The sequence below is a fragment of the Pyxicephalus adspersus genome, chromosome Z (assembly GCF_032062135.1).
Source record: "Pyxicephalus adspersus chromosome Z, UCB_Pads_2.0, whole genome shotgun sequence".
Taxonomy (NCBI): Eukaryota; Metazoa; Chordata; class Amphibia; order Anura; family Pyxicephalidae; genus Pyxicephalus; species Pyxicephalus adspersus.
This window is the reverse complement of record NC_092871.1, coordinates 53,712,569-53,740,510: the sequence shown is the minus strand read 5'-3', so window position 1 is coordinate 53,740,510 and position 27,942 is coordinate 53,712,569. Positions and strand designations below refer to the sequence as shown.

Here is a 27,942-nt window from a genome sequence, read left to right as displayed (position 1 = left end):
CAGATACTGGAAAAAGACCCACAAATCCTCAACAAGATCCCAGATAGCTGATGGTGAAGGTTAGTATTGCAGAATAACTGCAGACTGCGGAAAAAGTTAGTGGGTAAGAGAACCATCAGCCCAATACAGTTCTGCTGTCTGTGATGTTTTATGTCTTCAGTCTCTGGGGGAATCACAAGTCTCAGGACAGCCAAACACAACACTTTGTTGCTGGGACATCTAAGGACTTAGGACGGTTTCTATGCAGCTGGAGAAATTGGAAAACACTGTAAGTGCCTGAGGAACTGGGGAAAGGATGTGCTGCAAATATCAGCATCTCTGTGGGTGGAGGAAAGGTTCACATACAGGCACATTGGGACCAGTAATACCCCTGCATAAAGAAAAATGACATGCTGGGAGCAGTAGTACGTCTAAAAAACCCAGACACCCGAGTAAAGGGTCACCTAGGGCCACAGTACCCCTTAAATACAGAAAGAGAACACGGTGGGAGCTGTAGTACCCCTCTAATACAGAAGGAGGACACAGTGGGAGCTGTAGTACCCCTATAATACAGAAGGAGGACACGGCAGGAGCTGTAGTACCCCTAAAATACAGAAAGAGGACACGGTGGGAGCTGTAGTATCCCCATAATACAAAAGGAGGACACGGTGGGAGCTGTAGTACCCCTTTATTGCAGAAGGACGACACGGTGGGAGCTGTAGTACCCCTTTATTACAGAAGGAGGACACGGTGGGAGCTGTAGTACCCCTATAATACAGAAGGAGGACACGGTGGGAGCTGTAGTACCCCTCTAATACAGGGAACTATAGCATAGTTCTCCCCAGAGGTTTGAATACCCCGCCCAGCTCTCGGCAGCTCTCATCCTCGGATGCACGGATCTCAGGCTGCTCTGTGTCATCCGTTCAGAGGATTGCTGCTGGAGAGGTGAGCACACAGCTAAGCCTACATGTGAAAGAGACACAGGCAGCCCCGCCCCCATCTCAATAGCACAGAGCTGGGATTACTATTTTTAAAAAAAATGAAATGTATCCAGTGTGTATAAAGTGTGCATGTCATTCTGCATCCTCACAGCTCTGTATACAAACCTCTATATCTCCTAATATGTATGTCACAATGACCTGTAATCTTCAGGGTGTACAGGGGACCCTCATATACTTTTACACTAATACAACGGATTACACTCTTAAAACTTAGAACACTAGTAAGTTGGGTCACAATACACGGCATAGGACAGTTGTGGCAAAATATATAGAATAGAAAAATTGGATATACTAACGGTGCAGGCATTACAAAGTTGTAACAACTAATTGGGAGAAGGTAGAACATTGAAACAATAAGAGGTTACTGGATACCCATGGCATAAACCACTGGGAGCACTAAATTTGCTGTGTTTTGCCACACCCCCTTTTTTACCACCCGGCTACAGCTTCCTACCACCCGGCTGAAAAAAAGTTCTGGGGAGAACACTGTATAGTATCCCTATAATACAGAAGGAGGACATGTTGGGAGCTGTAGTACCCCTTTATTACAGATGGAGGACACGGTGGGAGCTGTAGTACCCCCATAATACAGGAGGACACAGTGGGAACTATAGTATCCCTATAATACAGAAGTACACGGTGGGAGCTATAGTACCCCTTTATTACAGAAGGAGGACACGGTGGGGGGTTAAGTATGCCTATAATACAGAAGGAGGACACGGTGGGAGCTGTAGTACCCCTATAATACAGGAGGACACGGTGGGAGCTGTAGTATCCCCACAATACAAAAGGAGGACACGGTGGGAACTATAGTGCCCCTATAATACAGAAGGAGGACATGGTGGGAACTGTAGTACCCCCATAATACAGGAGGACACGGTGGGTACTATAGAATCCCTATCATACAGAAGGAGGACACAGTGGGAGCTGTAGTATCCCTATAATACCGAAGGAGGACATGGTGGGAGCTGTAGTACCCCTCTAATACAGAAGGAGGACACGGTGGGAACTGTAGTACCCCACTAATACAGAAGGACATGGTAGGAGCTGTAGTACCCCTAAAATACAGAAGGACACAGTGGGAGGTGTAGTACCCCGAACTGTAGTACCCCACTAATACAGAAGGACATGGTAGGAGCTGTAGTACCCCTAAAATACAGAAGGACACAGTGGGAGGTGTAGTACCCCTTTATTACAGAAGGAGGACACGGTGGGAGCTGTAGTACCCCTATAATACAGGAGGACACAGTGGGAGCTGTAGTACCCCCATAATACAGAAGGAGGACACGTTGGGAGCTGTAGTACCCCCATAATACAGAAGGACACGCTGGGAGCTATAATACCCCTTTATTACAGAAGGACGACATGTTGGGAGCTGTAGTACCCCTATATTACAGAAGGAGGACACGGTGGGAGCTGTAGTACCCCTATATTACAGAAGGAGGACACGGTGGCAGCTGTAGTACCCCTATAATACAGAAGGAGGACACAGTGGGAGCTGTAGTACCCCAATATTACAGAAGGAGGACACAGTGGGAACTGTAGTATCCCCATAATACAAAAGGAGGACACGGTGGGAGCTGTAGTACCCCCATAATACAGGAGGACATGGTGGGAACTGAAGTACCCCTATATTACAGAAGGAGGACACGTTGGGAGCTGTATTACCCCCATAGTACAGGAGGACAGGGTGGGAACTATAGTATCCCTATAATACAGAAGGACACGGTGGGAGCTATAGTACCCCTTTATTAGGAGGACACAGTGGGGGCTGTAGTACGCCTATAATACAGAAGGAGGACACGGTGGGAGCTGTAGTACCGCTATATTACAGAAGGAGGACACAGTGGGAGCTGTAGTACCCCTATATTAGGAGGACATGGTGGGGGCTGTAGTACGCCTATAATACAGAAGGAGGACACGGTGGGAACTGTAGTACCCCTATAACACAGAAGCAGGGCACAATGGGAGCTATAGTACCCCTATATTACAAAACGACATGCTAGGAGCTGTAGTACCCCTGTATACAAAAGAAGGATATGGTGGGGGCCATACTACCCATATATTACAGAAGGAGACAGCTGAAACCTACATTACCCCTAAAACCCGCACAACACTCTAAAACCTGTCTTACCCGCTGTATTCAGTGTAAGGACACGCTGGGACTTGTTGTACCCCCTCCTTTACCAGTCCCCCTCCCTTACTGTATTGGTTTCCCGGGCTCTCCGCCTTCTACCCCAGCATGCACCGCACCCTGGATTACGCCACATCCGGTGTTCTATCAAAAAAAAAAAAAAAAAAAAAACTGCCTGTGCAGATCGGTTTGGAGGCGGAAGTAGAGTGAGCGCACTGTTCCGGAGCCGTTGAGATCAGGCCGAGCAGAGTGAGTATCAGCCCCGTTATTTCTGCATATAACTCTGCTTGATATGTATGTGTATGCAAAGGGCCTCCCTAAGAGACCCTGTCACCTTTATTAGTCCGGGGCTCCTCGGAGATAAACGCCATTGCTACCACGTGACACTGGTGGCCCGGACTGGGCTGCTGAGCGCATGCAAATTAGCGCATGTGTGACCGGCATTGCGGATAGGTTCTTTTAAAAACCACCCTAAGGGCTTATTCTGTTCTCCTGGTCCAAACCACCCACCATTCTGCGGAGATGTTCTGCTGTATGAATCCGGCGCTGGAAATCCTGTCACTTGTGTGTTACAGCCCCTTATACTTCTATAGGATCCGTTACCAATGGACTCCCATAGCCCCATAGAAGTCTATAAGTGTGTAATCTGCAGACATGGCCTGGACAGCAGGCCTTCAGCACAGGGTGTAAACAAACAGCAGGGGAGGGGGTCTAAAGCCTTTTGAGTCCCAATTGGTCTTTCCATTCCAATCATCCAAATATGTTCCAGGTGATCAAAGCATTTATGGAGATAGAGATATCTGTGCTTGTATTCTGTGTAGGACACTGCTGCATTGGATTGAATATTCTGTGTGGTTGGTATACAGCAGGTGTTATAAAACCCTTCAGACTCCATGTTATTGTAATGTAGAATCTGAATACTGCAAAATGCTAAAGAAGCTGCTGCTGAGCTGGGTGCTAAGATGGGCAGCTAACCTGGCACAACAGGTTGTGGGCTCCCTGCTGGCAGCAGTACAAAGATGTCTCCTATATCTGCCTGCAAAGATGCAGGAGAGGATAGTCTTTCAATATTCTATGCAACCAAAAATGTGCCATGGCAAGAAATTGATCTGCCAGCGATATGCAGCCTGAGATCTGGACCAGGACAGAGGCTTTGATCTGTCTCAGAAGCCATGAGAGAGGAAACACAAATGAGTTGGAAAAAGTTGTGAAGCAAGATGAGGAGCCCCTCCTGTCCACATTATTTACCTGAAGTTGTACCATGAAGTGTCCACTGATTTTTAACAGATCTGACACTATTTTCTGTTGCATTCCAACCTGTGGTAAAGGCGATCATTTCCCATTTGTTTGAACTGTGCTTATAATTAGCTGGCACATTGATTGACAATTATCTGTTGTAGTGGCTAAATTAATAGTTGCATTTAAATATCTCCTATTGCCGAGCAACGGCTTTTATATTAGTTGTGCTTTTAACAGCCGTCACACATCAAGTCTTTGTATTTTAGTGCCTAAAATAAACTTTGTAACTCTTTCTATTAGATGTGCATTGTGTGAGGTTTTATTTGATGCATTGCGCCTGATTTATTAAACCTTTCCAGTTCTGAAGAAAATAGGCTATATATAAACCTGGATTGGATTTCCTAAAAAGCCTTTGCTATTATCAACAATTATAGAGCAGATCCGATACACATTTTATGAATCACCCAGGTTCTTCTCTGACAGCCCATCTTCTCCAGCCTTGGAGAGCTTTAATAAATCAGTTTCTATGTCGCAGTGAATGTTGTTGGTAACAATAGACTTGTGTGAAATGTGTTGACACATTTGTCTACATTCTCCATATGTTATATAAATCTCTCTATCCATTTAAATCTGTTATTATCAAACCTATGTTTTATGTATAGTACATGGATTCTGGGAATTCTAGATTTTCTGAAAAGCCCCAAACTGCTCTCATTAATGCCAGCTCACTGTATCTGATAGCCTGGCAGGAATCGGAACGCTTCTATTCTGTATATTACAGCATAATTCTTTCTATTCTGCTAGTACCGGAACACGACAGGATAATTCAGCAGTTCATTTGTTATGGTGTGTATGCAGATAATATAGTCTTTGTTTTAAAGGTAACACAATTATTATTATTATTATTAAACAGGATTTATATAGCGCCAACATATTACGCAGCGCTGTACAAATGAAGTTTATATAAACCAATATTTTTTTTTCAGTGTGTTAAGCCTCATGTTCAATTTTTTTTTTTTTTTTTGTGAATTTCGAAAAGTTTCACAGGGATCCTATTGGTAACAGCTTTTCTTGTATCGGGCTAACCACACAAAGCTGCAGCCTTGGAATTTACACTAACATTGTTGACTTGCTTTACATCCTTCAGTTGGTTGTGGGGTTCCTGTTTGAAGACTAAGACTACGTACACACGTGCAATGGTTCTCGTTCGATAATCGTGGCTCAGGGCCGGTATTGGACGAAAATCTGGAGTTTGTACAATAAAAAATATTTATTTAAGAAAACTATACAGTGAAGCAGAATAATAAACACTCAAAAGAGATTTTTGAGTTAACACATGTTTTAGCCCTTACAGCCCCACGACATCCTTCATATGTTGTGTAAATAACATACAGATTAGTGGATGGCCAGGCCCAGAAGGTGAGGCCTTTGCTGGGCTGTGCTCCCAACAAGTGTGCAGATTGTTTTGCATAGACCTTGAGCGAGAATATGTCTAATTGCATACATTCTTGCAGATTGCATGTATGCAATTAGACAATGGATTAGTGTGCCATTTTAGTGCAGGGCTGGGGTAGCACCCAGCACGGGTCTTGGCTCCTTGGGTAATGATCTGAAATGTAGAAAATTTGGAAAAATACTGATTAGGTTGTGTAAAAGTATTCTTGTTCTTTTGTAGTACAGACAAAATGACCACCAAAGCCTTAACATGTATACATTCACAAAAAGTAGATGTAGAAAAGTAGAGGGAAATATTTATCATGGCATTTCTCTGTTACACTAAATCGGCAGCCTAAACCACCAGTTTGCTAATTGTAAGGGAATGCCAGCTTGGTCACTGTGCTAGCCACGTGTTTCTGTTTACTCATTCTGCAAGAAGACAGCACTCAGTCCCTCACTTTTGGGTTGGCTTAATTATCCCCGCATCCTTTGCTTGTACCTAAACTTCTACTGCTGGCACAGCATACCGGCCTATCAGGTGACTGGGCACACCTACTCTTGCCCACCTCCCATTGCCTGGCAGGTTGCAACTACACCAGCTCCAGCACCACCATGCATTCACAGTACAAAAGGGACACATGGGTGGGTATTATTTTGTTACAAATATAATTTTAAATTATTTATACATAATTTAAAAAGTTTTAACCTATGATTACCTTATATTACTACTATTATTATTGATATATTTTTTTCTTATGTGGTTTGAATGTTTTGTGGTGTGTGAATGTAGCCTGCAAAATATATTGTACCTACATAGTAAAGAGCAAAGAGGCACTTTTAAGTAACCTCCCAGCTGTTTTTGGGTGCTTACTTAAGAGTTGGGTCACAATACAGGGTCTGCCACCTGCATATAATTTCTGTGTTGAACACTGCAGTGGGGTGTATTGCACCATGGTGCACTTTTCTATTTTATTGTAATTGTCCTGTGCTAAAAGATTTGCACTTGCATATAGTAATGTAATAGTAGGGGGGTCTATAATAGACAGCAGCACATTGATCGAAACACTTTTGTGTGTTTGTACAAATGTTGCATTTGTCAATTCTGTGGTTTGGCTAAGATGTGTATTTTTCATTTTGAACCTAATTTTTGGGAACACTTTTCGAACAGTAGTACATTTTTGTTTTTGTTAATCCTATTTATTACCATATTAACTTAGTTAACTTTAATTATAGGTAACCAGACTTTATTACTTCATCGTTTTGTTTTTTGGTCTCCACCTGTATTTAAAATAAAAGTTGTTGATATGCATTTTATCATTATTTTACCATTGGACGACACAGGCTCGATATTTGATTTAGATCAGAAACTGGAAATCAATCATTAGTTGGAACCTTGCATGGCCAGCTTTAAGAGATCATTTGTGAGACTTGACGGAGTACCTTTTTTCATACACGAGGCAAAGACCATTTTGGAACAGAAGGACCCATGTGGGACACACACGGCTTAATAAGGACACATTGAGAAGAAAAATATCAATAAGGAACCTGGCTATAGCCAAATATTTTGCCATTTTTATTACTTATAAACTGTTTAGATTTTTTTTTTTTTTTTTTACTAGATCAACAACTATAGGTTGATTTATATGCTTTTTTTCGTTAGGATGCCAGTGTGTATCGTTGACGGATGTGCAACCACATCAAAAAAGAAGGCAGACAATATAATGCTTCATTCATTTCCAAAAGACAAGGAGCTGATAAAGCGATGGCTTCAGCAGATGCATCAGGACTTTGGTGACTTGGAAGAATTTGCAGAAAAGGTTTCCACTAGCACAAGGGGAAATTACAGAATGTGCTCTCTTCACTTCACTCGTAGTGCTTATGAAATCAGAGGATTAACACCTTTTTTGAGAAAAGATGCCATTCCAACTTTGTTTCCAGAACCTGTAGCAATTCAACTTCCAGCAAAAGGATTATCAAGTGCTGTTTTAAACTCTGGATTGCACACACTACAGGCCAGGCCCACAACCAACATGCAGCAGCCCATACGACAAATAGTAGTAGGACTATGTCAAAATGAATCATCTGTGGCATCACAAATGTGTACTAAAAAGGAGGATGAAACCTCATCAGATGCTTTTGAATATGAAATCTCCTCTAGAGAGGGTGTATCCAAAAAAGGCAAGGTGGTAGGATCCTGTCAGAATAAAGAAATGACGGCACCTCAAATACGTATCAAAACTGAGGATGAAACTACAAGTGGGTTTGTTACTGCAGAATTACATAGCACACTTAGCATGCCCCCAACTAATGGACGGCAAAACTTGGTGGAAGGGCTTGGTCAGCATGAATCTGCTATGCAATCCCAGATTAAAACCTTTACCATACTAACATTGGATCAGAGTGCTAATCCAATTTCCACATGTCAAATAACAAATATAGGATCACAAGTAATAATCCCAGTTGTGTCACGTAAGAGACCACACACACCAAAAAATATAAAAACTATTGGAACAATGACTGAATACCTAGCAGAGAAGGTTCATAAATCCATACAGTTTGACAAATCAATGGGCACCAATGATAAGAGTTTTCAGGTCAGTCTGAGACCGTTTCACAGCTCTGTTGGAATACAGTGTAATCTTGTTAATCTTCCAAGTCTGAAAACTTTGCCACCACGTCAGATGGAAGCTGGTTGGGAACCAGAAGAAGCAACTATAAACCCACACATGGACCTCAGCTAAATGTTTTATTACCGAGAGGTTGTCACTCAATCTCCCTAAAACTCCCACTAACAATGCTGTTACAAGTCTGGAGAAGAACAGTTCTGCAGAATTCCACGTACCCTTAGGACTGAGATCATTCAGAAATTCTTTGTGCCCTAGACTAGACACTCATGCACCTACTGTTGCCCTTAGGACAGAAATTGTGCATAACAGTTTTTTAAGGCAACAGGTAGAGGTGGAAGAGAAGGTGGAAAATATCAAGTAAATGTTTAAACATTTTGAACACTGTCAGTATAAATAGGATTTTTTAAAAGTGATATTAGAACTTTTGGCCGTTCAAACCACCCTCATCCCCCTGCACTTTCATTATTTTGCTTATTTATTAAAAGCATGTTGCTTATTTTTTACTTTTCTGTAAACATTTTGAAGAGTGCATCTATTCTTTTTGTATACATTTTTTTAAATAAAGTGTTTAAAATATATTTAGTGTGTAAATGTTAGTTTTATTATTGCTATTTTCCTCTCTGTACTGTGGCAGGGGGCTGGGATGTTTTTTAGGATGCTATGTACTGCACCTATGGTATTCTACATAAATTCCAGCCTAGTTGTGCACATGCCATTATTTATCATGGCATCAATTTGCTTCAACAACCTATGAGCAGCCTAGATCACACAAACACTGTTCAGTGTTCCCCTTACCCCTTTTAGCTGGGTGCATCACCAAGCATTTTTCTGTAACCATCTGGCAGTTTTAGGGTGGGTAATGATGAATTGGGTCACAATATGGAGGTTGCCACCCACCTACAATTTCATCCATACCAGCTCAAAAAAATTGACAGGTTCAGCTGTGTGAACTGTGTGAGTGTTTGCTAGTTGCTTCGTAGCCATCAGTGTACATTGCAAGTCCCGAATTCACACTATGTAGGAATTCAGTGTGTTCCTTATTGGTACATTCATTGGGAATGACCCAATTGTTGGTTCAGGGCACTGTAATATTCTATAAATGGCTGGACACTCCATCGATTATTGACAGGTCACTACTGTACCCAGCCAGCGCACTGCAATCTGCCGGATCACTGGACCACAACTGAAACAATCAGAGCTCATAGAGGATACATAGGTGGGTACTATTAATATTTTGCTGCAAATATTGATTATTTTATAGTATAAAGAATATAAAATAAATACCAATTGTATATTAACAAGTTCCACACAGTTATACAATTGTGTTTATTGTAAATATATGTAATATATTTATAGGGTAGATAATATATGGTTTCTATATAGTGTTGGAGGAATACAGCTGGCAGGGCAAATGGCAAATATTTCAGTATTTGAAATTCATTTGTTTTCCCTTTAAGGAGGAAATCAAAGAAAGGGGCAAACTGCCTTAGCTGATGGGGCAAAACTAAAAATAATTGTGTCTTAATATTACTCATTGCCATATATCTTTCTTTGTTCAAAATGACTCTACTTTTTTTTTTCTTTTATTTATTTTATTCCCGCTAGGATGCCGGTGTGTATCGTTAAAGGGTGTGCAACTACATCTAAAACAAAGCCCTATGATATAATGCTTCACTCATTTCCGAAGGAAAAGGACCTGATAAAACAATGGCTGCAACAGATGCATCAAGACTTTGGAGACTTGGATGAATTTGCAGAAAAAGTTTTTACCAGCGCAAGAGGAAATTATCGAATGTGTTCTCTCCATTTTACCCGTAATGCTTATGAAAAGAGAGGATATAGCATTTTTTTGAAAAAAGATGCTATTCCAACAATGTTTCCTAAACCTGTAGCAACAAAATCAAATGCTGCTTTAACCAGTGAACTACATACAGGTAGTTCCCTGTCTTTTGTTCCATCCATGCATCAAAGAGTGTTGGGAAATTGTCAGCATGATACAGCTCCTAAAACACAAATTAAATCTGAGGATGAAACTTTGTCAAGTGGCCTTATTTCTACTGAGTCACATATAGATTCTATTAAGCCAACTTGTTCTTTTCTGTCATGCAAACAGACAATGGAAGAACTTGCATTAGATAAACCTTTGTGGGCATCTCAGACACATATTAAAACTGAAGATGAAACATTAAATACTTTTGTAACTTCTGAATTGGATATTGCACACACTTCCTACCTAACAAATGTACAACAAAACATAGTTGAAAGACTCACCCAGCATAACCTTGCTGTACTACATTACACCCATACTAAACCTGAAGATGAGACTTCGAGTACTATTTTAGCTACAGAAGTGCATTCTGTGCCAACCACTAGCTTTATAACACCAGAACAAGAAATGGAGGTGGGAGTTTGCTCAAATGAAACTGGAATACCCCTTCAAATACACATTAAAACTGAGGATGAAGCATTGGGTGATTTCGTAACTACTGAAATTAAAACTGTGCATTATATGCCATCACCTGAAAAACCTCACAAATCCACCCCTGCCAGGCCACAAAAAAGAAGACGACTGTGTGTGCCAAGAAGTATAAAAACTATTGGAACTGTGACTGGATACTTTCCAGGACAGGTCCACAAATCTGTACAGTTCGACAAAACAATGGGTTCTAAGCATAGAAGTTTTCAGGTTCGGCTCAGGCCATTTCATAACTCTGTTGGAATACAGTGTAACCTTGTCAAACTACCCAGTCTGAAAACAATAGCACAGAGTCAAACTGAAACCACAACTAACTCTGAAAAAAAAACAAATTAAGACCTGCATATGAATCTTGTACAAACACCCAGTAAGGACAAATTGAATTTTGACCCAAGATGTTGCCTTTCAACTTTCCCTCCAGTTGCATTCTCTAGCTCCCTGCAACAATCTTCTTCAGCAAAGTATCAATTCAGCAGTAAAGCAGAAGGCTTTTACTACCCGAAGATATTTGCCCGGAATCCTCAGAATTAGAGACCTTGAACCCTCACTCTTGTAGTAGTCTTCAAGACCATAATCAAGAATTATAGCAGAAGGTTTATCCAATTGACAAATAAGCTTTGTATTACATATATTCTAAAAAAAACAATGGAAATTGGTTAAATAGCTGAACTAGGTTTGCTGTCATGCATACTGTCTTAACACTTTTGCAATTATAATATTTGAAAAAGATTGTGCCCGTCTTTTCTTTTGAAATAATTTGTAAATGTATTTTTATGATAAATTGTAAATATGCTGTATATGACTAATATTTGTCCATGGTGAGATCTGTAATAAGATGCCTCCTAGTGGCTGATCTCTGCGGAAATGGAAAGTTCCTCCTCCAATAAATTGCATGTTCTGCTTGAATGTCATCCTCCTAAATCCCCTTTCACCCACTACTAGGAGTGCCATTTTAGGGAAACTTAAAAAAAAAATTATTACAGCACTACTTTTAATGGGCATTTTGTTTCATATATATATTTAACTTTGAAACATATTATTGTGTATTTAAATGTTTTTCCTAATTTGGGATGGGGAGCAGTGGCATCGGCTGTTGTAGGGTTAATTGATGTTTCATAGCAAACTAGAGCATGCATACAAGAGCAAACGCCGCTAAGTGCCAGTACAAAGCACTGTTTTACAGCTCACCTGCATAGCCAGCCTTGCTTGCAGATGTTGACTACCTACAATCAAATCAAAAAATGTGGAGGGTAAAGTTGTCTCTAATTCAGGAAAGGCATAGAAATATAGTCAGGTAGAACCCTACCTTTACACCACTCCTACTATTTTCTTTTCTGTTTCTTATCCATTAGGGAGATTTCCTACAGCTTTCAGTTTTCCCATAACTTCAAGTCCTTGTAGGAAATGTGGGTAAATCTCCCTAATAGGGATGTTGACATCAATGATAACCACACAGAGCCTTTAGCCCCTCTATGCTTTCTCCAAAATAAAAATCTTCTTGCTGAAAGGTTTTCAGTCTGGATGAAGGTTTAGGAGTACCTTGACCCAATCACTGTGGATACCTATCATCTAAAGTATTGCCTAAAAGTTATGTTTGAGATTAGGAAGTGGTTTCCTATATGCTAGTCTTTGTTTAAGAGTATAACAAGACCCGTATCATAAAGTTCACCTTATCAGATATTTCTTTATCTGACAACCAGCATTCTTCCAGTATAATTCATAGTTTTTCCCTTTTATTTTACGCTGTTGCTGTTGTTCTTTGATTAGTCTTTATCTTTCTCATATTTGTTTATGCACTGTTGTTTTGTATGTTTTTACTTATTAAATACTATGTAAAGTGTAAGCTGAATCTCTGAATGCTTTAAGTAGAAATAGTCTAACTTGCTAACTCGACAGACTGTATTAAAGAAGCGTAATTATAACTGCAGTTGTCAAGGGTAACAGTGTTTGCTTCCATCTAAGCATGTGGTGGCAGTCTACCTGTGATGGTGTGTTTGGCAAGGGGTAACATAGTGGTTAACCTTGCCCTGTGACGGCCCTTCTCGCCCTGCTGGTGCGTAGACTGTTGCTGAGCGCGCTTTCGTCTATGCACAGGGGTGCGGCCTGAGAGGGCGTTCGTCACAATTACCACATAACCTGGAGATGGCTAGGTAACTCTGTTTGTACACCACAGTTTAGGAAACACTAGTCCCAGATGACCACAAACTCAAGGCCTGAGTAAGTTCACAGCAGAATATTTAATTTGTGCATATTTTGAGTGTTGAGAAAATCCCAACATAGATGGATAGAAATGTACAAACTCCCTTGACTCTGTTTTTTAGATCAATAGACCCCAAATTACATTACTTTATGCAATCTTGTTTTCATCCGCAGGCCTAAAAAATGTCAGATGACGAAGGAGTTCAAGTGGTGAAGAAGTCTCGTATCTTCTATGGCAGTTTGGCTGACAAGGAGAAGGAGCGTCTTAACAAGGGAGAATCTGCCTTGGGAAAGACATCAGTGAAAGTTGGGATCGATGCAGGGAACATTAATGTTGGGACTGGTAAGGATATCGCCCACATTTAAATACTTTTTTTTTTGTCAAAAATGTATTTTGCACATAGTCTCTAATTCATGAGTTATTATATTCAAAGAGCTTTAATCAGACCAATTATTTGGTTTTAAATGAAAAATTCATTTGGTTCTGGTGCTTTGGTTATGATTATAAAGTATGTATATTATTATATAGGATGTGAATAACCCATTGGCTTTTTGTGTTTTGGGATCATGAGTGATATGACTCAATGGCTTGGTCAATATTAACTTCATCTAGCCTTGTATGAAAACATATGCCAAGGCTCCCCATGCTTTTACAATTTGTATAAACTTAGGACATAGTTTTTAGTAGATCTAAAGTTGACGGAACTATGTTGACCTATACAATTTGTCTAATCAATTTATATCCATTGATGCAGGTGTTTGCATTACATAGTGGTTTTACATGTAGCAAAGATGGTACAATTATGTTGTAATATAAAATGAGCTTAGTTTTTATTCTAACCCGATGGTCATGATGTGTGCATGCATGACCAGTGAAAATTAAAAAAACACATATTATATGTCTGTCTTGCAGTGGTAACAGTGAAAAGAAATTCATGCATGAACATACCATTTTAGATAGTCATTGATATCTGCCAACACATGTCAACATGCATGCCAAATATTAAACATTAGTTGATGCTTTTGAGTCTTTTAGATTGGAGTGTGTGACTGTCTGTTTTTGTGATGTCTTTTGCCAGGCTGCCTCAGCTCAACATGCTTGGCAGATGACATGTCTGTTTGTAGCGCTAGCCAGAGTTTTTGTTTCTCTACACAATCCAGCTAGGTTTATGCTGTTATTCCCCCCTCACTTCTGTGTGTCTAAATTCCCACATCTGTTTTTAGGAGAGTCATTTGATATAGAAGAGCATATCAGCGAGAGGCAGGCGGAGGTTCTGGCCGAATTCGAGAGGAGGAAACGGGCAAGACAGATCAATGTATCCACTGATGACTCTGAAGTGAAAGCCTGTCTAAGAGCACTTGGGGAGCCAATCACTCTTTTTGGTGAAGGTCCAGCTGAGAGGAGAGAAAGGTGAGGACATCTCATATCTTCTGTACTGAGGGATTGTTAAAAAAAATGGTGGTCTTTAGCCTTTGGCCATGAATAAGTTCTCAGATAATCTATTTTTCAACATATCTCTGCCTCCTTTTCCTTTTGCCATTACTTGTAAGTGTAGGGCTGTGCTTTGTGAATAGGCAGGAGGGAGAGGGAAGAACAGACATGGCCACAGCACTGTGTATGTGAGCTAGTGGCCCAGAAATGTTATTTGGCCATCACGGTAAATAGTCAAAAATGAGGAACACTCTTTCAACTAAAGGTTTTTACATATGAAGGTATAAAGTAAAATCATTTGTATTTATTATTATTTTAAAACATCAGTTGTTAAACAACACACAATAGTTTTTTATGTGAAAAGTACACCTTATAATTCAGTAGATTGTAGAACCAACTTTAGCAGCAATAACTTGAACTCATTTTTTGTATAAATTTAGCAATTTCTCACAGCCTTGTAAAAGAATTTTGTCCCACTCCACAATGCAGGCATTTGTTCATGCACTGCTCTACGTACACACGTGCAAAAATTATTGTTGCAAACGAATGATTGACGACCGATTGTCCGATAATTGTTAACAAAAGTGCACAACGTCTGGCCAATGAACGATGAATGTCGCTGGAAACAGACAACTGTCCCAGCGGATCTGATTGGGCGACAACCGTTCGCTATCTATTGTGTGTACGGTCATTCAGAGATTGTGGATTGTTCTGTGATACACTTTCTCCCGTACATGTCACTTCCTGCATCGTTCAAACGATAGTATCTAGTGTGTGTACATTAGTGGTAGATTATATTTGAACGATCATATTGTTTCAGCATTTTAAAGAATCATGCACTATACGATCGTTCAGAATAATCGTTGATCATTGCTTGTATAGGGAAGGAGTTCATGCTTGAAGCAATGCGCTGGATCATTCTGCCACCTTGTGACAAACATTTTATAAATACATCTCAAAGAGTGCTGGCTGTCTGTTCCTTTGGCTGCAAAACAGGCCCAAATCACCAAGCCAGCTCTGCAAACCTAAGCCATGCTGTCATGTTCTTTTTAGAGATGTATGTATGTATGCACTCTAACCTTTAACATATAAACCACGGCCTGTAGAATATGAGGTGTGTGTGTTTTCTTGCTCTGGGTTTTGCATGGTCTGACCTTAGGGTGATTTTTCTAGGATGTCCACTCCTGGGAAGGTTGGCTGCTGTCTTGAAATTTTTGCACTTTTTTTAGAAAAAAATTGCCTTAAAACCCCTTACATGTGGATGGGCAACAACAGTCACTTCCCTATGATCATTGCAGAGGTCTTTTCCCCATGGCATTGTCTTAATACAAACCTGAATCCTCCAGACCAGCAAACTGCCAAAATTTCTGCTTTTGTAGAGGTAGTCACACATACTGATGATGCATTGTGTTAGTAGCACCTAGCTTCTATTTACCCTCCTAATTCTATGAATTTGGTTATGGTGTACTTCATTTTTCACACACTGCTTCTGCATATTGACTAAATAAATAATGACAATGTGTAATATGTCAGGTGTTGTTCATTTGAGGCTGTAGTTACCTAACTTTAGAACCTGCTAAAGGATCACATGGTTTTTTGAATATGCCCTGATACATAAGATGCATAGAGAAACTAAATAGGGTGTGCCATCATGCGCATATTTGTGTAAATAAGTATGTATGTATACATGTATGCGTTATCAATGTGCTGACTGAAATAAACTTTAACCATTGCTGTATAGATAGTCCATAGTAAATGTGGGGCACGGGAAATATTTTGCCCCAAATGCTTATTGATTATTTTAAATGTACAGGAGGAAAGTGAGAGAAAACATTTTCAAAGTAAGGGAATAGCTTTTCATATACAGTTGTCATCTCAACAGATATGTCCATTGGAAGGTTTACCTTTACCTCCTGTTAGGTAAGCACTGTAAAATTTTGGGTTTCTAATCACGTTCTATATTGGTAAAAAGGGTTCCAAGACAAATTGATTGAGAAATTGAAAGGAAACTTTCTAACAGAGACACAGCAAATTAAAAAAAATAAATCTGGGATCTGACCCCTCCCCACAGAGCTGAAAATCGAATTTATACTTTGGCTGCTTTTTATGACATGCGTTTGGTTTTCTTTGGTCCTCAGGTTGCGAAATGTTCTCTCAGTTGTTGGAACCGATGCTTTGAAAAAGACCAAGAAAGAAGAAGAGAAGACGAAGACCTCAAGCGATGAGGTACAAAAAAGCATTTTGATATCTATTAATGAGAAAGTGAATATTGTTCAAGACCAATCCACAAGATCAAATAAAAATGACACTAATATTGACCAAATTCGTTAAAAAATTCTGACCACTTTTTTAAAAAAAAAACTGCCATTTGTAAAAGTTACAATTAGTGGCAATTAAAGAAAGATCTGTTATTAGATTGCTACCTCTCGTAGCAAAGTGGGCCACTTTGTGAATTCCCATGTATGTGTTTTCCTCTTTTAGTGAATTCCCATGTATGTTTTCCTGTTTTAGTGAATTCCCATGTATGTTTTCCTGTTTTAGTGAATTCCCATGTATGTTTTCTTGTTTTAGTGAATTCCCATGTATGTTTTCCTCTTTTAGAGAATTCCCATGTATGTTTTCCTCTTTTAGTATCAGAAGACATGGTATCATGAGGGCCCTACTTCCCTGAAAGTTGCCCGGCTATGGATTGCAAAATATTCTCTTCCACGGTACGTATGTCTAGTCTTCCATGAGCTGCTATTCTCAGCTACTAGTATTGAACAAATATTTATTTATTTGTGATAAAGTTTGTGATTCTTATGAAAGGGATTTTTTCAGTTTTTTCAGTTATTTTTATAGTATTTCATTTTTGATGTGAGGGTACATTTTTGCTTTTCCATAAGTCTTCTTATTCCTGTGTAGGAAATGCACATGAGTTAATAAAGAGCTTAGGAAGAGTGAATGATTACATAAAAACATATTTAGAAAGGAATCATTGTAACGGTTTCTGGAAAACATTCTCCTAGTGTTTTATGGTTTTATCACCTCAACTTCCAAAACATACATTTTCAGAAGAGTTTAGCAGTGGCAGCTAATGGTTTTCTTAATGACGGAGTCCAATTTTCTTTGGAGCAAATTAAACTCACCAGTCAGTCCTTCAAGTCAATTGCATTTCACTGGATGCTTTTCTTTACAGGGCAATGGAGCGTCTGGAGGCTGCCCGTGAACAACGGAATATCCCAGAATCCACAAGGACTTCCCAGAAACAAGAGCTGGACAAATCACTCAGGGTAAACAAATATTCAAAGTTGCATGGTAAACTTGATCTTTATCAGTGTTCTCCCCAGAAATTTTTTTCAGCCGGGTGGTAGGAAGCTGTAGCCGGGTGGTAAAAAAAGGTGGTGTGGCAACACACGGCAAATTTAGTGCTCCCAGTGGTTTATGCCTCGGGTAGCCAGTAACCTCTTATTGTTTCATTGTTCTACCTTCTCCCAATTATTTGTTACAACTTTGTAATGCCTGCCCAATTTGCACTTTCAATTTAGGACTCCTAGTTGCACTTTCCTCTGAAACAGCAACCCCAAAGTTCATTTTTCATAACTTTTTACATTTGTGACCCCCCATACCTTGAAATTCTTTAAAGCTGGGGGGGCGAAATTGTAATAACTATTATCTATGAGGGTCCCCTGTACACCCTGAAAATTACAGGTGATTGTGACATACATATTAGGAGATATGGAGGTTTGTATACAGAGCTGTGAGGATGCAGAATGACATGGATACTTTACACACACTGGATACATTTCACAGGCAGAGCTCGTGCTATGAGATGGGGGCGGGGCTGCCTGTGTCTCCTTCACATGAAGGCTGAGCTGTATGCAATCCTCTGAACGGATGACACAGAGCACACAGCAGCCTGAGATCCGTGCATCCGAGGATGAGAGCTGCCGAGAGCTGGGCGGGGTATTCAAATCAGCCGGGCGGAGCAACCGGCTAAAAAGCTCTGGGGAGAACTATGTTTATGTCTGCAGATTGTGTTGTAAGGTGTTTAACATACTTTTTATTTTATATTCTAGTCCCTGAACAACTTTTGCAGCCAAATTGGAGATGACAGACCTTTGTCATTCTGTCATTTTAGTCCTAATTCTAAACTCCTGGCTACAGCATGTTGGTGAGTGAAGAGGGAGCTGTGCTTTGAAAGGGCTGATGTTCAATTCCTTTAAATGATTGCAAAAAAAAAAATAACTGATATTAGCAGCTTTCATTGTAAAGTGCGTAAATGAAGATGGGTGTGACCTTTGATTAGAATTACTGTGCAGGCTTTTGCTGTATATAAGCTGCCACTGTGGCTAAGAGAGGGCACAAAACCAAAACTAAACATTTTTTTCCTGTTACAAAAGCTAAGCTTGGACGGTGACGGCAAAAAAAGACCAATGGGTTATTGAGACTGACATTATTATTATTAATATTAATAATAATATTATTTTTTAAATCTTTGTTTTATTACACAGCATTTGTTAATTCCAGTTTGAGTTTACTTACTTTTGCTACCCCTCCAAAAAGTCTCTTACAAACAATTACTGTTCTTTCAGTAAAATAATACTTCATAAGTTTAGATTACAACTTTCTTTTTGTTGTTTTAGAGTGTGATAGTGCCATTTTTATGCATAAAGTAATATTTGCATACCGCAAGGTTACCTTGCGCTGCAGGGCACCCACAATGTATCATGACGGTACTAGCAGACAGGGTGCACCCTTTGTGTAGCCTTCCACCCCTTACTTCTAATCTATGTTAGGGGGATTGAGGGCAGGAATGTTGCAGAGTGTGGGGAATATGTTCCTCTGCTGTGGCTTTGCAGGGGTTCCTCTTTCCATTCTGGCTCTGACTGACTCCACCTTCCTAGTTCAAACACTTTGTGTGTTTTTTTTTTTTGTTTTTGTTTTTTTAGACATATAACCCTGCTAAGGATTCAAATCTATTGCATACAAAGTGAATATATTCTCTGTAATCTTCCCCTGTAGGAGTGGACTATGCAAGCTGTGGTCAGTTCCTGATTGTACCCCTGTGCGTACATTAAGAGGTAAGCAATGCATTGCCATAAAGCTAACTTAATAATATAAATTGTGTTGCATCCATGACCCTGGATTCCTAGATCTGTATGAGTTTTTCACAAAAAGAACAGCAGGAGTTACCTGCCTTTTTACTCACTATGACTACCTGAGCTGTGCACGCTTTTTAACTGTTGGTAAGTAGAAATAAAAAGCTTGAAACTTAAGCTACGTACACACAACGAATGGTTCTCGATAATCGGCTCAGGGCCAATATCGAACGAGAATCTGGCATGTGTACAGCGCCCATCGTCCAAACGACCGTCGTGGCCGATCCACAGACGATGGACAACCAACGATCCTAATGCAAGGGAATGGGGGGGAGCGCGCAGCAGGGTGCTGCTTTGTCGTTCTCCCCCTCCCCTCTCAATAGAGCAGAACGGTGATGTATGTACAGCACTCGTTCATGCAACGTGCAGTCCTTAGTCGTTTGAAAGGATTGTGAAAGATCCTTTCCAACGACACAAATTGCACGTGTGTATGTAGCTTAAGCCTAAATCTCAACCTTTTTACTGATAAGACTGATAAAACTGTTTTGTTATTCCTGAACATATACAAATAATATAACCTAGTTAATATAGCATATAAACAAAAATATGCAAAGTACGGTGCCGTTTGAAGCTGACCTTTAACAGAATTTTACACCCTATCCCCAGTAAAAATATAGTTAAAACATTTTCGCCTTACTCTGACTTCCACCCCCCTACCTAGGCTATGGGGGTATTGCTTTTCTTTCAGGGATATTTTGGTGCTTCCTAGGTACCTTAAATATAGCAAGAAGACACTTTATCATTGTACTTGATGTGTCATCCTTGCGTTTTGCAGAAAGGTATTATCACTTCCTGCAGTACAGAAGCCAGGGGTAAACCATTTATATTTTCTAACCTTTTTCTCACTACATTCTTTATATTCCCTCTTTCTAAACTATATTTCAAAGCCCTTTTTAACATGGTTCTTTAGCAAAAAATGACTGTTATGATTCCGTTTGATATTATCTGACTTGTAAAATTCTTGTAGAGCACTTGCATCAAGGGTGATCTGCAGAGTGCATGGTCATTTCCTTTTATCATAGTATGCACTTCCAAACTATCACCCTTTTCATTTGTCCTGCGGCAGGCTTTTGGAAATCAAGGCAGCAGGACTGTTTTGCTAGGAAGGAAATTGACAAAGGTGGGGACAGGCGAAGTAATGTAGTCCAAAACTATAGTACAAAATAACTATTTATTACACAGTGCTGTGTAATATGTTGTTGCTGTATGTATACTGTTTAATATTAATACACTGTGTGCACAATTATTAGGCAATTGAGTGTTTTGAGGAGTAATTTTAATATGGAAAAAAATAAAGTGCTATTAGTCAATCCGAAATGTTATTAAACCTGAATTGTTTTACAAAGGAAATGTGAGTGTGAACTCTTTCTCGGGGGGAATACATATGCACAATCATTAGGCAACTATTGTGTGCAGAATTATTACACAACCAGAGCACAATTTTTTCCATCTTACTTGTATATTTTAGGCTGGGTCTACATGGACGTTTTGTAAAAAGGCATGTAAACGTTCCTACTGCGTTTATAAGCGTTTTTATGCACTTAGGCTGGGTCTACATGGACGTTTTGTAAAAAGGCATGTAAACGTTCCTACTGCGTTTATAAGCGTTTTTATGCACTTTTTTTAAATGCTGGAAAACGTCTATACCGCGTTTTCCCGTGTTTTTTGCACGTTTTACCGCGATTATACAAGTGGTTTAGCACTTTGTAGAAGTGATTTCTGCAAGTACAGGAAGTACATACATCCCTGCATACATGTGATAATGTGATCATGCAAGAGTACAGTGACAAATGTAACAGTATACACAGAATAGAGTGAAAAGAGTCCAAAGTGAAGCACAATTAAAGACAATGACTGCACACAAGTAATAATGAATGACATAATTTGCAGGTGTGAATAGCACCAAAAGCAAACACAATGGCAGACAATCTTCACACGTGCCAGGCATAGGTGTTAATTTTTAACAGCATAGTACATGTAAATAATCATGCATGACACATGGAATAGTGACACAGGACAGACCATTGTTAAAACGTTTGTAAAAGCCTCTATTGAAATCAATGGAAGCTCTTTTATTGACAATTTCTAGCATGCATAAACGCAGGAAAACGCTCCCATTAAAATCAATGGACACGTTTTCCCGCGATTTTCCTCGATTTACCAGCGTTTTATTTTTTTTAAATATCAAAGGAGAAGAGGAAAGGGAAAGATAGGCTTTTAGGGCATAAGTGAAAAAATGTATTTGTGTTTATTTATATATAAAGTCTAGGTTGTCCTATTTCCAACATAACACTCCTGCTAGTCTATATATGAGAATACAACAAGACAGAAAGTGTTGACAAAGCAAATATAAATATATATCTCTAAATTTTGAGCTTATCTCATGTCCTGACGTGTTTCGCCAGATTGGCTTCTTCAGGAGATTATTGAGATTGTGACAGTGGATGCATTGAAAGTAAAAGGACAAATACTTTTTCTACCTAAAGCTACATACACACTTCCAATTATTATCGTTGGAAAACGAACGACGAACGTTCATGCACGATATATACGAACGATCGTATAGCACCGATCCTGCACATAGAGTTAACGACACGATCGTTCGTAGATATTGTACACACAATAGATACGATCGCTTTTTTACGAACGATTTTTTGCCCAATCGATCGTTCGTCGTTCGATTGGAACGATAAAAATTGGAAGTGTGTACGCACCTTAAGACTGGGTGCCAGCGTTCTGTCCTTCACCACTAACCACCAAAGATAAAGCACTTTCTTAGACAGGAGAGTGACACCTACTTTACCCTACTACAACATCTGTTGCCTACACTCTAGGTACACATTATCAATTAGTGAAGGACTTACCCTCCATTCAACCATGATTAAATACCAGGATGCACACACATTATCCAGTATCTAAACAACATGTTACCTGATGACAACTCCCCCACTTTTTTTCAAAGTACCCTTTTTCTTACTCTGATTCTATATTCTCCAGATTTTCCTAGGACTTATAAACCCATATATATCAAGCACAAGTCCTAAACATCTCAAGGATCCAGGGGCATTCCAATGTGGATATTTCCTTGATACTGTTACCCCTGTTTTTAAGCAACATATTAAAAAATAATAAATAATAATTGGTAATAATAAAAAAATATTGGTTCTTTTACTTTCAATGCATCCACTGTCACAATCTCAATAATCCCCTGAAGAAGCCAATCTGGGGAAACGCTTCGGGACAAATTTTGAGAGATATATCTTTATATTTGCTTTGTCAACACTTTCTGTCATGTTGTATTCTCATATATAGACTAGTAGGAGTGTTATGTTGGAAATAGGACAACCTAGACTCTATATATAAATAAACACAAATACATTTTTTTCATTTATGCCCTAAAAGCCTATATTTCCCTTTCCTCTTCTCCTTTGAGAAGATATATATACATGAGCAGGTGCTGAGAAGTTCCTGGCTTTGCAAAAGGATATTCATACTTCTCCCCCAGTATTTGTGACATCTCAGTGTGAATATCCTTTGCTGACTTTCCCTGGAGAAACAAAAACTTCATGACGGCCCGTAACTCCAACGACCTGAAACTTGCTTGTGCCTCTGCCATCACCGCTTCTCACTAAAAGAAAAAACAGTTTTAGGAATTGCAAAAACTTGATATTTGCACAATTACATACTAAGATATTAGGCTGTCATATGCCCCCACACTAATTTTTCTAATTCATCTGGAAGGGAGCAAAGCCAGGAACTTCTCAGCACCCCCTCGTATGTGTGTATGTATATATGTATAGTATGTGTGTGTGTTTTGTATGTATATGTGTGTGATTTTTTTATATATATATTCTAAAGCAAAATGTAGACATTGAAATTTTATGGTGTCTATATTGAACCAGGTGCATACTGTTTTTGACTAATTTTTTCTGTCACCCCCACCAGGACATAATACAAATGTGGGAGCCATTGTGTTTCACCCCAAATCCACAGTGTCACTGGATGAAAAGGATGTGAATCTAGCTTCCTGTGCCGCAGATGGATCTGTAAAACTATGGAACCTGGAAAGGTAAGATTCTTTGGTATTGTATAGCTGAATTATAGACTTGTCTGGTAGTGTGATTTTAAAAGGGCTGGAAAAAGTATAAGCTAAAAATGTATTGTTTTCTATCACTGTTTTCCATGGTTACCTCTGCTACCCCTATGTTACCACTGTGTCCTGCAGTGATGTATGGGCTGGCACCTGGAACCACCTGTATGTTGGATGTAAAGATTCTCCAGTAAAGTTTAAATCTGCAGATTTGACAAATAGCCTTAGCCCTGAAAAGTTTGAAGTTTCTATCATGGGACAGTTGTTTTTCAACATTCTTTCAAATTCCCCCTTCCTGTTTCACAAAACTGTTGATTCAAACTGTTGGAGTTCTTACAAATTCTAATTATGCAGTGTCTACAAAAGCAGAAGTATAACTTTTTTTTTTTTACAGCAAGCATTAATGATTATTGTGGTGGTGATAAAAAAGGACACAACTGTGCAGAGTAATATATAGTAGCTCATACAGTAAGTCATCAGGCTCTATAAAGCTCCACAAAGGTGAAGGATCTCTTAATTCGCACACACTGCCACGTGAAAAGCACTATACCAGGTAGAGTGTAATATGACCATAAGGGAGCAAAGTGCTGTTACCTGCCTGGAGAGATGGTTCACCACAGCAACAGCTCAGCATAATTACACCTTCAGAGAAAAGAGGTTTACTACTTAAGGGAAAAGCAAGAAAAAAAAACTATTTGCTGAGATAATCAGCATCTTTAATTAGAACTTAGAGGTTATCTCATCCCTATAAAACAGGCCTAATGTGCTCTCTTCAGGAAGATCAGGGATAAATATGGATTATTATGCTTTTTTTTGAACACATAAAGGTTATGGCAGATAGACTGAAAACATCAGCTGATGTTTTTTTTCCTACATATAAATGTGAAAATAATCAATTTAAAGTAAACCTGTGTAATTTGGCCATGCAGGGCAAAGCAACGTGTTCCTTCATTTTCCTGTTGATACATGTGCTTCCCGTACTCCCTTAGAGTAAAGCGTCCAGCGTCCTTCATACACTTTTTTGTGGCTTAATCGTAATGCAGAGAAGCAAAGCAAAAAGGGAGTATGTGCAATTAGTGAGGGGGGTATTAAAATGAATCCGTTTCTTTGGTCTGTGTACTAAGAAGGCAACAAATTGGGAAAGGTTTTACAGTATCCATGGGAACTTGGCTTGTGTCTGTATGAACTCACTGTATGAGTGAGTGAGTGAGTGTGTAACCCAAAATTGGATTTTAAGGGAAACTGGTGTATTTCCAATGATGGCATGTTTAGCTTAAATTAATTTTTTGTTTGAAATATGGAGATCTTTATATTTGCTCAGTGATTTAGTGTCTTTACACTGTGTTGAAAATTTACTGAAGGAGTTGGTAATCATTATGTATAAAAAATGTGTACCTATTAGTTTATTTACCTAATTGTGCAAATTACATAAATAAACCTAAATTTGCTTTTAAACATACTTGGACATTTGAAGTGAATGCTTGCACAATTAGGTGGAGAATTTTCACTATTTTGCTTGAGATAAGCTGCTGAAACAAAGGTACTACATTGTGTTCATTGGGTTGGCTTACTTACAAGCTTCTTTATTGAAAAAGAGCAGTAAAGTACAACAATGTGTAGAACTGCAAAGCAAGAATCAGAGTCAAGTACATAATGAGCAAATTACATTATTTGTAAAGAAAGCCTATACATTTCCTTTAAGCAAAACTTTGCATTTTTTATGACTCATTATTCAGAGGAAGTGTGTTCTGGGTCTATCATTTCACTTAGTGTCTTAGTGTAAAGCTAACCTGTCTACTCTTTACTATTTTGAATTTGTTTATGTGCAGTGATGAACCAGTCGCAGACATTGAAGGCCATACAGTAAGGGTGGGGAGAGTGACATGGCATCCATCTGGGCGTTTCCTGGGGACCACATGGTAAGCAGTCTTCATCTCTTTTTTTTTTTTTTTTTTTTTTTTTTTTTTTGGGATAACACATATTATTCTGAAAATAATAATTGCATTGTTTTCTCTGTTGATTTTTAGTTATGACCGTTCGTGGCGATTGTGGGATCTAGAAGCGCAGGAAGAAATTCTGCATCAGGAAGGACATAGTAAAGGAGTATATGACCTTTCCTTTCATGTAGATGGGTCTTTAGCTGGCACAGGGTAAGGAGAATTATTCATGTTTTGACTGTTTCAGGGTTTGGGACAAGTCATCTGTGATTTAACTTATCCAGGAGACCAAGTTTGACAATAAACCTTCTCAGTTTCTGCTTTACAAGAACAGTACAGCTCCCTGCACTGCACATTATTCCTTCCACTTATAAAATATGAGTCTCCGCTTCACATAACATAAACGCCTTCACAAACGTTTCTGCCTTTTGTACTCCAAGTTATATTTCAGTTGTAGTTTAAAAGGTCATCTTGTGACTTTTTTTACTGGGAAGAATTGTAGTAAAAAATTAGGGTGGAGTATGTGGCCTTTGTAAATAATTTTTGTTGTGAGGGGCACAGGAATTTAATATCTATGGGTTATGCATCCACCTTCAAGAAGATTAGACACTGTCAACAAAAAACTTTGCAGCCAGCCTATGTTCCTACTAGATGGATTCCATTGTCCCAGGAGGTTTCGCACTTTTATCATCTTTTCTGTAGAAAAGATTGTTTTTCCACTAGAAATCATATTTGTATTTGAATCATACTTGTTTTTCATCACTGCAAAAGCAGGTCTCTAACTTGCAGCTTTTTAGACATCAGGAGAGAGCTAAATATGGGCTCCATCTGTAAATGTGGGTAACAACATGGAGGTACAATATAGTTCTCATGTGGTCTGTAGGTCAGAGTGGACCTTTGTGCAGCTGGGTCACCTTGAGTAGTAATCTACCTTTTTACATAATGTAAATGTGTAGGGAAACACATAATTTAAATCCTACATAGGAACTATATTTTTTTTTTTATTTTGTCCACAAGTTGTTTTTGTTACCAGTGTCCAATGCTCCTGAAGAATGCAGCATCTTCCAAAAATGTAAGATTACTGTGGCCCTCTGTAAACATCAAAAAATCAATTTATAGTCATTTTTACACAAATAATTATTTTACGAGATAGGTTAGTAAGAGTGAGTTTTACCCCATATATATAACCTTTTGAACATTTAGAGGCCTAGATGCTTTTGGTCGCGTGTGGGATCTGAGAACTGGTCGCTGCATTATGTTCCTGGAAGGTCACCTGAAAGAGATCTATGGGATCAGCTTCTCACCCAACGGGTAAATACCAGTGGACTTGTCATGGGCAGTCAATCTATTACAAGAGTCAACGCTTTAGCCTTTTTATTGCCTTTTTTTTTAAATATTGTTTGTGTTTTTAGTTACCACATTGCAACAGGCAGCGGTGACAACACCTGCAAAGTGTGGGATCTGCGTCAGAGGCGCTGTATCTATACCATCCCTGCTCATCAGAACTTAATCAGTGGTGTGAAGTTCCAGCGTGAGTACAAACCCATATTTTCTCTTTTGCTGGTTATAAGTGATGATGTGCTTTGCTAGTGAATAAATAGTGTGCATTCTCAGTGATTGAGAATGAATGAGTGGATGGCTGCATTTTAGTGATGTCACCAAAACCTAGTGAATGGATAGGCTATGTTGGCATTGATGTCACTGTAAGCGAATATGCTGCATGCAAAGCCTCTATTGAATGACTAGGCTGTATTCTCGGTAATGGCTTTAAGAAATTAGGCTGCATATGTGTATGCTAAGAGGTCACAGAAAACTTACTCTTTATATATTTGTCTATACTTGCTTGATCGGCATGATATAAGCCCATTGCTTTTTTTATCTTGCAGCTACAAATGGTCAGTATCTCCTAACAGCAGCCTATGATAACACAGCCAAGGTGTGGACGCACCCCCTCTGGTCTCCGCTGAAGACCTTGGCTGGACATGAGGGTAAGGTGATGGGACTGGACATATCTCTGGATGGAGAGCTCATTGCTACCTGCTCCTACGACAGAACATTTAAGCTGTGGATGGCAGAGTGAAATGACGTTTAAGTAAAAGGACATTTGCTAAACATTTTGTACCGAAACATTAGGAGGGGTTCAAATTCTCATTATTGAAGAAACTACAGTATAAATGAGTCAAAAATGTTTGGTTTCCTTCCTATTCCTCTTGTTTTTATAAGTCGCATTAAAGTATTCCTAAACCCCTA

At 39.2% G+C, this 27,942-nt stretch overlaps 2 protein-coding genes across 2 annotated transcripts in view; one reads left to right on the top strand and one right to left on the bottom strand.

Annotated features, from left to right (window-relative positions):
- The window catches only part of CDC26 (cell division cycle 26), a 4,457-nt gene extending 1,203 nt beyond the window's left edge, over positions 1–3,254 (bottom strand). Inside the window, exon 1 of the mRNA XM_072431412.1 lies at positions 3,115–3,254. The gene's annotated coding sequence lies outside the window, so the exon portion shown is untranslated. The remainder of the gene's footprint in view (positions 1–3,114) is intronic.
- PRPF4 (pre-mRNA splicing tri-snRNP complex factor PRPF4) lies at positions 2,856–27,942 on the top strand. Its single transcript, XM_072431397.1, has 14 exons — positions 2,856–3,363; positions 13,267–13,435; positions 14,317–14,503; positions 16,663–16,750; positions 17,156–17,235; positions 17,703–17,796; positions 18,583–18,677; positions 19,529–19,587; positions 23,611–23,734; positions 25,585–25,674; positions 25,783–25,905; positions 26,896–27,003; positions 27,105–27,223; positions 27,579–27,942. The coding sequence occupies exons 2-14, from the start codon at positions 13,276–13,278 to the stop codon at positions 27,770–27,772; spliced, it is 1,521 nt and encodes a 506-aa protein (XP_072287498.1). The 5' UTR covers positions 2,856–3,363; positions 13,267–13,275; the 3' UTR covers positions 27,773–27,942.

Excerpts from the sequence above, each read along its gene's own strand:
- PRPF4 (XM_072431397.1), top strand. The coding sequence starts at position 13,276 with ATGTCAGATGACGAAGGAGTTCAAGTGGTGAAGAAGTCTCGTATCTTC. Across the intron at positions 14,504-16,662 it reads CCAGCTGAGAGGAGAGAAAG|GTTGCGAAATGTTCTCTCAG; the intron begins GTGAGGACATCT and ends TTTGGTCCTCAG. Across the intron at positions 18,678-19,528 it reads CTCCTGGCTACAGCATGTTG|GAGTGGACTATGCAAGCTGT; the intron begins GTGAGTGAAGAG and ends CTTCCCCTGTAG.